Source organism: Prionailurus viverrinus, chromosome E1 (genome assembly GCF_022837055.1).
Source record: "Prionailurus viverrinus isolate Anna chromosome E1, UM_Priviv_1.0, whole genome shotgun sequence".
NCBI classification, from domain to species: domain Eukaryota; kingdom Metazoa; phylum Chordata; class Mammalia; order Carnivora; family Felidae; genus Prionailurus; species Prionailurus viverrinus.
In genome coordinates this window covers 12,325,906-12,342,140 of record NC_062574.1, presented here as the reverse complement: position 1 = coordinate 12,342,140, position 16,235 = coordinate 12,325,906, and the positions used below count along the sequence as shown (strand labels likewise).

Genomic DNA, 16,235 nt, shown 5'->3' with positions numbered 1-16,235 from the left:
ATGTGCTACCCGTAAGGCAAGACGGCGCTCGTTTACCAGGTTAAAATTTATTAGACATGTTTGCTTGTCTTGCGGGACCCTGGCAGAATTTCCTCGCGATCCAAGGTTTTACTTCTCGGTAACATCTAACACTTGTGGATGTTCAGGTATTATTGCTTATTATCAGTCAGAATGCAGGAAATGCAGCGTGAGGTCAGAGTCGGTCTAGAAGAAAAGGTGAGTTGATGTAAAGAAGAATATTAAGCCACGAACAGTGCAGCTTGGTGGCCAGATGGGGCCAAAGATGGGTGCCAACGAGAAAGCTCCTGCTGACGTCCGGGCAATTAGCCTGGGGCTTTCAGAGCAGCTCGGCACTGGGCTCAGCCTGTGCCTTCCCCACCACACACACACACACACACACACACACACACACACACACACTGCACTGTGCTTTGCTGTGCCTAAGGAGGCACGGTGGTGGGGAATTTGTTTAATAAAACAAATGTAAAGAGCCCAGGCCTCTGGTGGGAGGCACGCCTCCTTCAGGCCATTTAGGGTTCCCCTCTCTCTGGCTTCCCCTCTTGAAGGAAAAGGCACAACACAGTCCCAGCGTGTACCCGCCCCCCCACCCGCTTCCCACCCAGCACACGTCAACGAGCTCGAGCTCGGTCGTGAGCCTGGTGGGACCGTCAGCTTGCAGGTCCTCAGAAACCAGGCGGACCCCTTGTGGTGGCAGCGGGAAGGGTGAGACGTCCAGAGTCATCATAGGGGAGACACGACGGAAACCAGAGAAAGGGAGGAGCGGGCAGCCGGGGAGGGTTTTATTTCTAAAGAAGGGCTCTTGGGGGTTGTGGCCAGCAGGTAGGTATGACTTCACTGCAGGTGTTTAGGTGATGGCGACCTACAGTGGAGACGTGGATAAAGTTGGTGACAGGCCTCCCTCCCTTGCACCTCCCTCCCTCCAGCTCTTTTCTCCCCCTTTGTTTTCTCTCCGCCCCACCTCTCCCCCCTCCTCCGCCTCCCTCCCCGTGCCTTCACCTCTCTCCCCCTTCCTCCACCTGTCTCCCCCCTCCTCCGCCTCTCTCCCCTACCCCCATCTCTCTCCTGGTCTCACCCTGCCTCCATTTCACGAGGTCGGGCCTCCCTCCTCCGCAGGAGCGCACAGGACCTCAAGGCCGCCTTCCGGGGCGCGCGCGCACGGCTGTCCGATCGTGGTCCGGCCGAGGCGCCCCCACCTCCCAGAGCGCGCGGCGCCGGGGGTCCCGGGCCCGCCCGCGCTCTCCTGGGTGGGCTGCCTGCGCTCCGGGAAGCAGAAGCTGCACGTCTCCACCGGCTCTGGCAACGCGCCCTCCGCGCTTCCAGCTTCCATCCAGTGATCTGACGGAAGGTGAGAGGGCGATGGCGTTGGCCTTGGCCCTGACCCCTTCTCTACCGCCCTGCATGGAGGGGACAGGCGGCCCGGCGGTCGGGTTCCCCCGTCCCCGCCGCACAGGCAGCCCCCTCTCCCAGCGCCAGCTCCCCTTCTGCTTGGGGAAGGCTGTGTAGGAACCCCTCTGGGAGCGTCCCTGCCAACCCGATGGCCATCGCCGGACCTCCACCCTTCCTCGGGTGCCCTATCTGTTGTCTCCATGTGGAACCTGATTTCACCAAGACCCAAAAGATGCTTCCCGTTCGGAAGCAGGGCCAGTGCGGGGACAGAGGGACCTCCCGCAGCTGGCCCCACATGCGGTGCAAGTGCCCGTTTCACACTCACCCTTGGAGGACTTGGCCTGGGTCTGACACGGTGCCGGTGAGGGCTGGCAGGAGAACTGGTCCCCTCTCCTCTTGAGGAAGCAGGCCACGGCCAGGAGGAAGCAGCAGATGATGGCACAGAGGCAGAGCCCCAGTGTGCTGTAGACCAGGGCCAGCTGGTCGGCGCTCAGCTTCAGCCCTGGGGCCGGGGGGGTTGCAAGACAGCCATGAGGCCCTGAGATCAGGAGGGGCCCTTCACCGCCCAGGGCCCTTCCCTGAAGTGTCCCCTCCTCGGGCTAGCATCCCCCTTGGCCTACCATCTTTCTTTTCCCTCATTAGACCCAAGCAAGCCACGTGGCCATCCCCTTGCCCCCTTGGAGGGCCGAGCCCCTGGCCCCTGGCCCTTGGCGTGTTGTGGACCTGTCTGGCTCCTGGAGAAGCTGGTTCCCTTCCTCACCCTGAAGCTTGGCTCGTGTGGACCCTTTTCTGGACTCCGGAAGAAATCAGCCCCCCTCCACCCCAGGCTGGTGGCAACTTCTTCCAAGACCTCAGAGCTGGACACCTCTGGAGCTCGCCCTTTTTACGTCTGCTCTTGCTACAGGATGTAGATCGGGACACTACCAGCGGTGGATGGAAAAATGGACAGACTATAGTCCCGGGAAGATGTCTCTGTCTCGACCTGAGCCCTCCTGTAAGAGGGGGCCGTCCTGGGGAAGCATACTTTGAGAGTGAGCCGGGCGCAGTTGCTGATGAATCTGGGCTAGCAAACCAGGAGAGTCCTGGGGAGCTGGGGTGGTCACTTTTCTTCCCAGGGCCTTGAGCCTCTGGTTTGGGTGCCAGGGGAAGGCAGCCCTGAGCCGAAGCTCTCCCCTTGAAGTTTCTCCTGGCTCCTGGAATTGGGGTGCTCCGTAGGCCCCAGGTAGAAAAGGACAGATGAGCCAGAGTCAGTATGTGTGTGTGTAATAGACGCATGGTGTGGGCCCCCCACCGAGCCCTTACCATATGCAGGTGCTTCGGGCAGTGTCTCCATAATCTGAACGAGGACTGATCACCCACCTTTGGATATTGAGATATAACTCATATGCCATCAAATTCACCATTCTAAAGCGGGCAACTGTGGGTTTCAGTATATTCACAAGGTCGTGCAACCATCACCACTGTCTGATCTGAAGACATTTCTGTCACCCGCGTACTCCCTAGCAGTCACCCCCCCATCTCCCTTGCCCCAGCCCCTGGCACCACGAAGCTACACTCCGACTCTGCGGATGTGTCTATTCTGGACACTTCACACGAATGGAATCACGCAATGTGTGGCCCGTTGTGTCTGGCTTCTCTCGCTGAGCGTGTTTTCAAGGCCGATCGTCATTGTCGTGTGTTGGGACTTCCCTCCCTCCTGTGGCTGAATAATGTTCCATTGTACCGTCACCCCTCAGTTTGTCTATCCGTCCAGCTGCCGATGGGCCTTTGGGTCGTTGTCACCTTTTGCTGTTGCGAATAATGCTGCTGTGAACATTTGTGCCCAAGTGTGCGTCTGGACGCACGTTTTCAGTTTTCTGGGGTGTATACACCTAGGGGTGGAATTTCTGGGTCAGAGGGTAACTCTACGTTTAACTTTTTGAGGAAAAACCGGGCGTTTTCCACCGTGACTGCACCGTTTTACACCCCACTTTGCAGGTGACAAAACTGAGATTCAAAGTCACACTGTCCACAGTCGCAGCTGCTACTGGGGGCGGGTCTGACGGGCTCCAGGCCAGTTCCTTGCACGCGCTCCTCAGAGTCACGATTTTTATACGGTAACAGCTGGCAGGTGCCACCTGACATTTACAGAGGGAGAATGGGAGCTCTGGGTGGGCGGTGCTGGCCTTCTGTCCCCTGCCCAGAGCTCAGAGAAGCCACGGAGGAGGGGGATGCAGAGAACCCCCAGTGCGGCTCACCGTGTGCCAGTGCTACAGATCTGGAGACTGAGGCCCGAAGAGGAAAGAGGAACCAAGGGAGGTCACAGGGCCTCGGGCATAGCAGGCCGGCCATGCACACGTCCCAACCCCCAGGTCTTTCCGCCTGCCTACCTGCTCCTGCTCGCCTCTGGAGTAAGATGACCTCGTGCAGCTGGCTTAGCAGGGGAGAGGCCGGCAGCCTCCGCATCAGGGACGGGTGCCCGGCCACCAGATTGCTAAGCACAGATGCACCGCCGTGTGGGTTCAAGGAGGGAGTCCAAACATCTGCGTATTTCCGATGTTCTCAGCACAAATTCTAACACCCAGACCTGGCAGCAAGTGCACACAGATGGTCCCCAGAGAACCACCTCCCCACAGCCTGCCCTTCAAATTAGGGCCGGGCTGGGCCTCCCTGAAACCTCAGACGGCAGAGGCCATCGGCGCCAGCCCCGCTCTGCGCCCTCCGAAGGCCCGCAGCCCCTGCTTCTGCTCTCTTGGGAGCCCCCTCGAGAAAGTCAGCTGGAGGAGCCACGTGGAGGCGCCCCTTGGAGAAGTCATGGGAAGAGGGGACCGCGGGGAGGAGCGAGGCCCGGCCGTCCCAGATTCAGAGCCCAGCGCCACCTGCCTGTGGCTACAAGGAGACCCCAAGCAGACACCAGACCTGCCCAGCTGAGCCCAGTAACCCACGGAACCACACAAGATGATAAAGCGGTTCTTTGGAGGCCACTAGGTTTTCAGTGGCTTTTGGGTGCTGCAGTAAACAACCAAACGGTGACAGTGCTCCTGAGGGGCTGGTCCCAGCTGCTCCTTGCCTCTCTGCCCAGACCAGCGATCTGCTGTTCCCTGCGGCCAGTGGACCTAGTTCCTGCCTGGTGATTGCCCCTAGTACATGCTCTGCCGAGTTCCTGGACCAGGACGAGGAGGGCAGGTTAAAAGTACAGATGTCCCTGGGGCGCCTGGGTGGCTCTCGGTTAAGTGTCCCACTTCAGCTCAGGTCATGGTCTCGCAGTTGGTAAGTTCAAGGCCCGCGTCTGGCTCTGTGCTGAGAGCTGGGAGCCTGGAGCCTGCTTCGGATTCTGTGTCTCCCTCTCCCTCTGCCCCTCGCCTGCTCGTGCTCTCTCTTTCTCTGTGTCTCTCCCCACACCTTGAAGACTTCCCCCCACACCTTCTTCCTTTTCTCTCAGGTGATTTGTGTGTGTCGTCTATTCAAAACGCAAAACAGCTCGAAGCTGCTCTAGCGGTCCACGTGTCCAAAGAACCGTGTACAAGGCGCACCAGGAGGACAGGGAAGTCATAGAGTTCCAGCAGCTGGCGGGGCCGCTAACGGGAAAGCTGTCCCCGCTGCTTCGTGCGCCACCCGAGTGGGCCCTGCACCGGGTCTGGCAGCGGTGAGCACCCAGACTCTCCTGGGGGCTGGAGGTGGGGAGTGTGCCCTTCTCTGCTCTTTGTTCGGTTTCCAAGATCACTTGGGTCCACGACCTCAGAAGTGGCCTTCTGTCGGCCCTCAGTGACCGGGACCCTGCAAGACAGAGAGGCCTTGCCCCGTGCTTCCCTGTCGGCACCCTCCCCCCCCCCCCCCCCAGCAGCAAAGGGGCACAATCAAAAGTTTTTGTGAGAAAAAGGGATGCATTCTCTGTCCTTGTCTGAAAATCGAGCCCTGGGGATACAGCCCCTGGAGGTGCAGTTCCCAGAAACCGCCACCAGGAGGCACCACTCAAAGCTTCTGGCTGCTTGGGAGCTAGGCTGGCCCTAGCCCAAGGACAGTTTATTTGCAAGCTGGGTTTTGCTTTTGTTTTGTTTCGTTTTACTGTCTTCAAAGCCCTGTCTTATCTAAAAATAGAATTTCCCCCAGACTGCTGCTGTCCCCAGCTCAGGTTGAGGCTGGCCAGCCGGTCAACATTATAACTTGTCTGTTAGGGACAGAGTTAAGGGACCTTAACATGACAACTTGTCACTTAGAGGGAGAGCAAAAGGGCCTTTGTGGCCCTGGCAGGGCTGTGCAAGAATCCAGACGCCACTGCCTCAGCTGGATGTAGCTGAGGGCAGGAAGGCATGATTTTAAGCCTGGGCCCTGCAGCCACAACTGCTTGAGGCGAACGTGGCTTTGGACATTTTACTCTGCTTCCTCAGGCCTCGGTTTCCTCATCTGTAAAATGGGGAATGATATACCGATCAGCATTGTTTGGCATCCATGACGTAATACAAGTAAATACATACGAGGCAGCTGGGCCTGGGAGGACCGGCCCAGCAAAAGTCACCAGGTGTCCCCACGCTGCCACAGCTCAGCTGGCAGGGCAGTTTGTCCATAGGGGAGGAGTGGGTTTGGGGCGGCAACTGGAGGACGCCAGACACGTGGGGCTTTCTGCCCCTCCTCCCTCTGGGAAGACTCTGGGCGCACCTTGTGGGCTGCGGCCGTGCGGATGGCCAGCTCAGCATCCCGGACGCTCCGTTTGTCCCTCCTTCCCTCTGCACATGCCGGTGACACTTGGTCCAAAGTTTGCCTTGAGAAGGGGTTTCCTGCAGTGAGTGTGAGCCTCACTATTAGGCTATTGGGGGGCCTGCAAATGCCCGCGGAAGGCCCCCCTATTGTGTGTGTGTGTGAGTGTGTGTGTGCGTGTGTGTGTGTGAGAGAGAGAGAGAGACACACACACACACTCACTTGGCTGCCATTTTGGGAGACAATTTGGGAAAGGATGGGGGGCTCTGTTTCCAGAATACCACATCCCCCCCATTCCTCACACCCCCTCATCAGGGCCTGGGATCCCCGAGTCCCCATTCTTTCTGGGGCCACCCCCTCTGAGAGTGACCCTCCATCCTGCTGGGGGAAGGGCTCCTACACAGACTTGGCCACTGCTCCTGTGCAGCCCCTCTCCCCGGCCCTGGATCAGGCCCATCGGCCTTTCCACTTGCTCAACCTGCTCCAACTGACGAAGGAAGCCTCCTGCCCCCCGGGCTCTCCCTCCCGCTACTGCCTGATTTCCCCACGGTCCTCTCCGTGCCTTCACGTCTAGGTCACTGGTCCACGCTCCCTACTCTGGCTTCTGCCCCCGTGTTTTATCAAGAGGGTTTTAGTGAGGACCTCAGCTTCGGCCCTGGGGAGAGGGGCGTGTGGGGCCTGTCACGGTGGGGTGGGGCTGCACTGCGTCCCCTGAGGGAACAAACGAAAAGCCAAGCATAAGACCAACCCCCAGGGCCACCCTGTGGAGCTGTAGTTCCCAAACCAAAGGAAACCCTGAGCGATTCCTGGGACAAAAGTGGCGTTCTCCCCGACCCCCAAATCCTTCTATGGCTGTGACCCCCAGTGAGAAAACGGCTGTTCCCCACCCTGCACACGTGACCTGCAAATGCATGAGTCCGTGTGTCTCTTTTCCTTAAAGGCCTGTTGTGCTTCCCGTTTGCCGAGCCGGCGCTCCAGCTCTGACCGCCTTGGGCCTTTTCTCCCTGGGGTGCGTGTGCCCCACAGCTCGGCGCTGCCCCCCACCCTGGACGCTGCGGACGCCTGGCTCCCACGCGCCCTCACCTCCTCCAGCCTCGGCGCCCCCGCCTGTGATCGTCACGGTGGGGCTGTGAGCTCCAGGCCCGGCTTCCTAAGCTGCTCAGTGAACACGCGGGGCCCTGGCGGGCAGTCTGTGCCCCTGTGTCCCCCACCCTGCCCCTGCGCATTCCCATCTGGTGGAATGAGGTTGAAATGGACTGAGGGGGGCTGTTGAAGGCCCGATAAGGGATCGGACTGAGCATGGAAAGGGAGAGGAAGAGGCCTCATGGACGGTAAGAGAGGGGCTCCCTGCCTCGCCCCCCACCATTTCCTCAGGTCAGGACCGCCTCCACCCAGGGACGCCTGAAAATGGCCCTTCAGAGGGTCCTCTGACCTCACTGTGGCCAGAACTGGTGGACATTTGCAAACTTCTCTGCGGTGTGACCTACTCCTTCCAGAACCTTCCTCCTTGTTTGCCTTTGTGGACATACGGGCCTCTGGGCTCTGCTCTGACCTCCCCAACTGCTCCTTTGCAGTGTGTCTGGGGGAGATTCTACTGACCCCTCAGAGGCAGACCCCTCTCCCATGAAGGCTTCCTTCTCAGCCCTTTTCTCCTCGCACCTCCTGGGTCCCCAGGGAATCTTTTTCATTCTTGGGACCAAAACTGCCACCCTACAGGCCCATGAAATCCAAGTTCTCCAGTGAGATGCTCCCCAGAGCTCTGGACCCATGTGAGGAGTCCTGGCTGCCTCCAAGGCTGGCATCACCTGCCCATGGGGGACCCAACTCAGAGCTCTGGGGTCCCTCTGGTTTCCTCCCCGCCGACCCTGGTTCCATCCCCTCAAAGAGATGCCCCCTCGTAACCTGCAACTGTGACCTTATTCGGAAAAAAAGAGCCTTTGTGAGTGTAATTAAGTTAAGGATCTCAAGAAGAGAGAGTGTGGATCAGGCTGGGCCCTAAATTCAATGACAAGTGTCCTTAGAAAGAGAGAAGACACAGAGGGGAGCCACAGGAAGATGGGGGCCACCACACGCCAAGGCCCGGGGCCACCAGCAGCTGGACGGGGCGAGGAAAGATCCTCCCCCAGAGCCGTAGGAGGAAGCACAGCTGCAGAGACCTCGATCTCAGCCCTCCAGCCTCCAGAACGGCCAGAAGGACATCGGCGTTAAGCCCCGCCGTTTGTGGCATGGTGCTTTGGCAGCCGCAGGACGCTGACATCGCCAGCCCGGGAAAGGACCCACATTCTGCTCGTCCCACCCAACGACGTCCCTGAAGTGCCAGGCGCGGCCCCGTGCCCCCAAGTCTCAGAGGCAGTCAGGCCCCACGAGAGCCCTGTGTGCTGTCATGATCACTACAGGCGGGGACAGTCAGGCGCAAGCCGTCCAGAAGCTTCCCTGGCTCACCCAGAGCATGGGCTGGAATCCAGGTGCCGGCAGGCTCGCTGGGAGCCCTGCTCCCAACACCACCCAGAGCTCCTAACGTGGGGCCCAGGGGGCCCAGGGATAGGGTCTGGGGGCTCCGCAGGCTCGGATAAGAAAGATGCATCTTTTATTTCACTGATGGCCAACTGAGATTTGGCTTTCGCTTCCACCCTCTGTAGAGGCTGGCCCCGAGTTGTGCAAGCAGCGGACTGTGGCTTTGTCAATAGCAGAGCCCCAGGTGTCTCCGTACTCCGTATCCTGCCTCAGTGGGTCCGGGCAGACTGCGATGTTGTCTGCTTCCTAGCAGTTTGAAATCACCTGTCGTCATCCAGCCCACCGCCCCGTCTCGCCATTTAATGCATTGATAGAGAAGCACGCAGATGCATTCTGAGGTTGCAATTTGTGCGATACTTTGGTAATACTCTGATTTAATGTTTAATTTGATTTAATATTTTGAGATACTATATTGACAGTATCTCAACGTCATTGGTTTCTTTGTAGCCCTATGTGCTTTGTTTGATGCACTTTTTTAAAATTTTTATTTTTGAGAGGGAAAGAGAGAGAGAGCAAGTGGGAGAGGGTAAGAGAGAGAGGGAGACACAGAATCTAAAATAGGCTCCAGGCTCTGAGCTGTCAGCACAGAGCCCGACGCGGGGCTCAAACCCACAAACTGTGAGATCATGACTTGAGCTGAAATTGGGAGCTTAACTGACTAAGCCTCCCAGGTGCCCTTACACTTTTTAAAAAATGTTTATTTTTTTTTATTTGAGAGAGAGAGAGAGAGCGAGCATGCACATGAGTAGGGGAGGGGCAGAGAGGGAGAGAGAGAGAGAGAGAGAGCTTGCGCATGAGTAGGGGAGGGGCAGAGACAGAGAATCTCAAGTAGGCTCCATGCTGTCAGTGCAGAGTCTGATGTGGGGCTCGATCTCGTGAACTGGGAGATCATGACCTGGGTGAGCTGAAATCAAGAGTCAGATGCTTAACCGACTGAGGCACCCAGATGCCCCTGTTTGATGCACTTTTAAGTTATTCCCAGAAGGGGTCCCCTGGTGCCCGGTCATCCAGAGGCTGAGTGGCCCCGCTGTGCTCTAGGCCTCCACGGCCACTCAGACGTGAGGGCCCTTCCATCCCACCGATCCCATGCCAATGTGCCGCCTCTCAAGGACCATCCAAGTCCTTGTCATCTGTGGCCTTCGTTGTTGCTAGACAGAGGCTCTCACGGCCCCTGCTGCCTTTGCCAGCGTCTACCCTTCAAGGCTCCCCGCCATCCAGTCCCCACCTCTCCCACGACTTCCCTGCCCCCAGGAGCACGTCAGTCTCCCCAGCCTGGCAGATAGGGCCCTCTGTCATGGGCCCTGATCCCTCTCCGGGCCCTGTCCGCCCCCTAGCGTGCTCTGCTGTCCCGGCTTCAGCCCTCCGCCCCTCCTCGGGCTCCCCCTCTGGCCCAAAGCTCCTCTCAGCCCCTCATGTCACAGCCACTTTACTCCTCACAACACTTGCACGTGCTGTTCCCCCTGCCTGGAGCAGACTTCCTCCACCTTGTCTCTTAAGCCCACCTTTTCTTTTTAAACGAGCGGTTATGTACGCACGGCGGGCACTCACTGACCCCAGTGAGCGTTCTCCTGTACTCTGCACAACAGCCCCACGAAGGTGTGTGACCCCATTCTCACAGAACCAAGGCCCAGAGAGGTGAAGGAACTTGCTCACGGTCACACAGCGAAGGATGGAACCAGGGTCTGGCCCCGCAGCCCCACCCCCCATCACTCCAGTCTGCCCCAAGCCCCCTCCCCCCAGAGAAGGCTGCCTTGCCCCCCATCGCACCCCTGGCCGGGTTACGTTGCCACCACGCACCGCGATTAATTTACCATTTGCGTGAGTCTTGTCTGTGTCTGACTCTCCCGTCAGATTGTGACTTCTGTGGGGCCGGGGACAGGATTTGTCGTGCTCGGGACACCTCATGTCACATGAAGGAATGACAACCTGGGAGGGACCCGTGAGAGACCCCGAGTAGGGTTGAGGTGGGGCCTGGCGGGGGTGGGAGTGAGTGGGGTGGGTGGCCGGATTTGTGGAGCCCACAGGGGACGGGATCACATCAGCTCCGCCACTGGCTGCAGCCAGAGGCAAGCTTGGCCACGTGACATGCTGTAGTCCACGCCCTCGAACAGGTCCACACCTGGTCCTCCCGGGTTTACAATCCATGCCAAGCCCAGCTCCTGCCCCACCAGCACACCCAGGTGTCAGAGGACAGAGCAGAAGGGACCTAAACCCAGGCCTCTGGAGAGACTCGGGCCTGGGGCAGGGCACAACGAGACGGTCTTCAACTCCCTGAGTCCCTGGGAGGGCACGTGGTGTCCCCTGGCTGTGGTATGCATGGGGCCGCTAATGCTGCAGGGTCAGGTATGACTCGCCCCCCACCGTGTCCTTACACACCCCCATCCACACATCCTGGGGGATCTATTCCTGGAGCCCAGATGAGGCTCCCAGATTCTACCCGGTGCCCTGTAGGGATGGGGCTTGCGATGGGTCATCACAGAAAGGAATAGCTAATCGTGTCCCACGGACAACGGGTTACCCTCAGGAAGTGATAACCCCGTGCGTGCCGCTCTGGGAGTTTGGCTCCAGCAGAGGGGATACGCTTTGGGACCCCCAGGCTTGGCCTCGATCTCAGCTCAGCTTTGCTCATGAACTCATCGCACAACTCGCAGCAAGTAACCCTAAACTCTGAGACTCCATTTCTTGATCCGTAAAATGGGTGAGATTGACCTGAAGGGGACTCTAGTGCATCAGAGGTGGGAAAGTTCTGGGTCTGGCTGGAAGAATCCAAATACACCGCCAACGGCAGGCTAGACACACAGGTCACAGACAGACACCGGAGGAACGGGGGTGCCCCCCAGCCCCACTTCGTGGCCCCGTACATCGCTCCCTCTGTATCCACGTCCTCTGCATGCGGATCTGCAGTTCTCATGAGAAAGATGCTGTGCTAGATTAAAATCAGCCACAACCTCACCGTGGCTGCAAATTCTTGGTCTCTCCTCCCACCAAAAGGTGGCATCTCTTTCCCCATCCTTGAATCTGACCGGCTTTGCAACTTGAGTGATAGAAGGTAGCAGTGATGATACAATGCGCGTCCCCAGCCTAGGCAGCTGGAAGCCTGGTGTATTTCTACCTCTTGCACTCCTGCCGTCATCACAAGAAGGACACGCCTTGCCAGCCTGCTGGCCCCAGGAATAGGAAGAGAGATCCATGGAGCAGACCCACGTCTAGCTGAGCCAGCTGAACACAGCTGACCCCAGCCAAAATCCAGACACAGAAGAATAATAAGGCACTGAGTTTTGGGACTGCTTGTTACACAGCAACAGCTCACTGACAGGAGAACAGGAAAGAGTAAAAGACAACAGTCTAACCGAGTAGAACATGGAGCTGGGCAACCTCCATTATCAGGGTGCACGACGCCTGTCCTTTGGTGTCTTGGCACTAAGCTCTGGCATCACAGAAATGATGTCATTGTGAGGAAAGTCACAGCACAGAAAAGAAACCAATCGGGGCCCCAGGGGCCTTCAGGACTATTGTCTCTCCCCTGACAGGCCAAGAGCAGCGTAACTGTCTCAAGTGTTTATGGATCCACGTGGCACCCCCCTCCCATTCTTTCCGACACCACGAGCGGGTGGGTAAGCCAAGAGGTGTTTTCTGGGAGGATCATTAAACACTTTCGATGCTTGGCATGCGGTAGATGTCCGGTTCAAGGGACCCTTCTCACCATATCCCAAGTGGCCAACCCCCAGCATAAGTTGTGTTGTGATATTTCGGTCCCTCTCATTCTTAGGAAGTGCCCATTGTGTCTAACTGGAATCAGAGACCTTGCTCACAAGGTCAGCTCTGCTGGTTAGCTGCTGCCTATGTTTTAAGAACTCATTTAGCCTCCGTTATAAGACTCTCAATGACCAGGTCTTTCCTGGCCCCCCTTCCCACCACCATCACCCCCCCCCCCCCCCCGCTTCCTTCTGGCCCACAGACTTCTAGATCTTTTGCCTAAATTTTTTTCTATCCTGTGATGACCCTCCCCTGCCTTCTGGCCATTTGCCCTGACTCTGCGCTTCCTGCTTTGCAGACCCTCCTTGTGGAGGCTTGGCACGGGCCCTGCTTCCTGCTCTGACCCTCAGGCACCGTGCAGGCCGGCCTCAGGGGGCTTACCTGGAACTGGCTCGGAGCCTCTGTGCTCTGTTCCCTGGTACCTCCCCAAGTCGTCTGGCCTGGTTTCAGCTTCCCCGGCCCGCTGTCTCCTGAGCTCTGGCGGGAGGTTCGCGTGGCTCCTGAACTTGTTCTCACAGAAGTACGTGCATTGCTTGGGGTGACGTCCGCAGATGGAGGCGCAGCTGATGCAGTCCCTCAGGAGCTGGTCATAGTACCTGCCTTGCTCCTTGTGGCAGCTGAGTGACTCTGGGGGACAGAAACGAGCGGTGCTACTGGGAGACAGGGACCTGCGGGACCCGTGAATCTGGCCTCCAAGGGCTTCACAGTTTAAAAAAAAATCACAGGGCGCCTGGGTGGCTCAGTCGGTTGAGCGTCCTACCTCGGCTCAGGTCATGATCTCACGGTTTGTGGGTTCGAGCCCCGCGTCGGGCTCTGTGCTGACAGCTGACAGCTCGGAGCCTGGAACCTGCTTCCGATTCTGTGTCTCCCTCTCTCTCTGCCCCTCTCACACTCTCTCTCTCTCTCTCTGTCTCAAAAATAAATAAACATTGGGATGCCTGGGCAGCTCAGTTGGTTAAACGTCCAACTTCAGCTCGGGTCACGATCTTGCGGTTTGTGAGTTCGAGCCCCACGTCAGGCTCTGCGCTGACAGCTTGGAGCCTGGAGCCTGCTTTGGATTCTGGGTCTCCCTCTCTCTCTGCCCCTCCCCCACTCACACTCTGTCTCTGAAAAATAAATAAACATTAAAAAAATTAAAAATATAAATAAACATTAAACATAAATATCACAATGCAATTCCCCGGAAGAAATTCCAGAGTGATGCAGGGCCTTTCCCAATACGTGAGTGGAAGGCTATACATTGTCCAATAAATACTGTCTTAGCTACAATATATACTTTTGATCCGTAATATTTTTCCTATATTTACTTTACCCTATTTTTACTTTTCATTATTTAAAGTGCCTTTCCTGGGGCACCTGGGTGGCTCAGTCGGTTAAGCATCCGACTCTTGATTTCGGCTCCAGTCATGATCTCACAGTTCATGAGTTCAAGCCCCACCATGGCCTCCATGCTGACAGTGCTGAGCCTGCTTGGGATTCTCTCTCTCTCTCTCTCTCTCTGCCCCTCCCCTACTTGTGCACACAGGCACCGGCTCTTTCTTGTCCTCAAAATAAATAAATAAAACTTAAAAAAAAAAACCCTCAACAACTTAAAAAGTGCATTTCTTAGCTTCTAAACATAAGAATTTTCTAGTTATCTTTTAAAATCGAAGTCTGGGTTGTTACATCATCACATAAGTCGTGTACTTGCATTTTCCCAACTTCATAAAGGTGGAACCTTTCATATTAACATAAGGATTGGAGGAGGAGGCCAGAAACCACCTTGGCAAGTTGAGGGAGGGGGCTGGAAGGGAGAGGGAAAAACTCAAATTAATAGTGTTTCTTTTGTCGTAATGAGTGAGAATTAGAAGAGCTTAAACAGGGGTCAGTGCCAAGGAGCAGAGGCCACGCAAACTACAGCTTAATCACACTTGCTGTAAGAGAGGAATTTTTAAAAGATGTTTATTTTTGAGAGAGAGAGAGAGAGAGAGAGAGAGAGAAGAGATGGGTGGGGGACAGAGGATCTGCGGCAGGCTCTGAGCTGTCAACAGAGATCCCGATGCGGGACTCGAACTCACAAACCATGAGATCATGACCTGAGCTGAAGTCGGATGCTTAACCGACTGAGCCACCCAGGCGCCCCTCAGAGAGCAATTTTGAGTGCATAACAGCAATCTATACTTTCACAGGGCAAGTTTCCCTTGTCTTAAAATAAGATTTTATTTATGTGAAAATGGGACTCACACAGATCTTTAAGGGCACATTCCAGAGGCAGTGCCAGATAGAGGGTAAGAACACAGACTTCAAGGTCAGACAGGTTTAAGAGCATCCCTAGCCCTACCTTTGAAGGTTGTGGGGTCTTAGCCTCTCCATGCCTCAGTTTCCTCTCTTCCAGGACAGAGGTAATGATAATATTGACATCTTAGAATCGCTATGAGGATTTGAAGTTCCCGGCAGAGTGCCCGATGCGTGATAAGAAATTTGGGTGAATGGGAGGTTTAAGTAGAATATTCATTGGTGCCTCTTTGCAGCACAAACACACCAGCTCTTATGTCCTTGACCGAAGAAAGGAAAAGACCAGGAAGACTATTGACCTGGGATCTCAGGGAAGATTCAGATGGGACCGGTGACCTCCCCCTGCCCTGTCTCTGCCCCAGGGTCCCACTAAGTCACATAGGACCACTGGCTCCGCCACTCATGAGACAGAGTTGACATGAGGGCAGTGGTGTTCCCGGGGTCTTATGTGTGGACCCCCTCCCCTCCTCAGGGCCCCCGGCGTGGCTGTTGCAGGTGCTGTCTGAGCTCCCCAGACCACCAACCCTCACTGCCCAACCCCATAAACTTCCCCTATGACCTTGATACTTCCTATTGTGTTTTCTACCTCCCTGCCTTTGCCTATACTGGTCCTTCCTGGAGTGCCCTGCCCCCCGCATCTGACTGCTGCGTCTACAGACCCTTAATAATCTATCTCCGGTGCACTTACTCCAAAAATGCTTCCCTGCCCCCCAACCCATCAGCCGGGGGGGCATCTCTCCCAACTGTAGCATTTTATGGTACTTTACTTTTCTCCCCTGAATTGTAGTTATTTCTCCCGTCAGATGATAGTCCCTTCAAAGGATCACATCAGTTTCCTATTTTCAAGGGGCTAGAGAGTTCCATGAATATTCGTGGAATGACACAATGAATATTCTACCTCCTAATGATAGAAGAGTCAACCGTGAATAGTTTAGAGTCATGGCTTTGGAGTCAGAGAGTCCTGGTTCAAATCCTAACTCTTCCATTATTATGCTGTGTGACCTTGGGCAAGCAACTCAGCCTCTCTGAGCTCTACTCAATCAGTATTTATGAATCGCTTACTATGTTTCAGTCACGGTGCTAGGCTCAAAAGGAGTTCACGGACTGATGGTTGAGGTATACATGAAACAAATACACACAAAAGAACGTAACACAAATCATGAGAAGTTCCATCAAGGAAAAAAACAAGTTATGAAAAAGAATAACAAACACGGGCACCTGGGTGGCTCAGTCAATTAAGCGTCCGACTTCCGCTCAGGTCACGATCTCACAGCTGGTGGATTCGAGCCCCGCGTCGGGCTCTGTGCCGACAGCTCAGAGCCTGGAGCCTGCTTCTGATTCTGTGTCTCCCTCTCTCTCTGCCCCTCCCCTGCTCACACTCTCTCTCTCTTTCAAATATAAACAAACATTGAAAATAAGAGAATAGCAAGCAGAATATCTTTTTCAAGACAATCAGAAAAAATTGGATATAGCCTGAGTACAGATGATGCTAAGGAATTATTGCTGTGGGTGACGAGATATTAAGGTTATATTTTGAAGGCCTTTATGTGTTGGGGATTCATGATCTAGTATTTACAGGTAAAGCTACATGAGCTCTTGGATTTGCTTTA

At 55.9% G+C, this 16,235-nt stretch overlaps 1 protein-coding gene across 3 annotated transcripts in view; it reads right to left on the bottom strand.

The window, feature by feature from the left end:
• Window positions 1-28: 28 nt before the first annotated feature.
• The window catches only part of TNFRSF13B (TNF receptor superfamily member 13B), a 38,660-nt gene continuing 22,453 nt past the window's right edge, over window positions 29-16,235 (bottom strand). For all 3 annotated transcript variants that reach the window (XM_047832924.1, XM_047832923.1, XM_047832925.1), the window contains 4 exons: window positions 12,733-12,978; window positions 1,733-1,909; window positions 1,094-1,356; window positions 29-880 (listed from right to left, as the gene is read on the bottom strand). In XM_047832924.1, coding sequence (XP_047688880.1) covers window positions 1,106-1,356; window positions 1,733-1,909; window positions 12,733-12,978 — 674 coding nt within the window. In that variant the 3' untranslated portion in view covers window positions 29-880; window positions 1,094-1,105. The remainder of the gene's footprint in view (window positions 881-1,093; window positions 1,357-1,732; window positions 1,910-12,732; window positions 12,979-16,235) is intronic.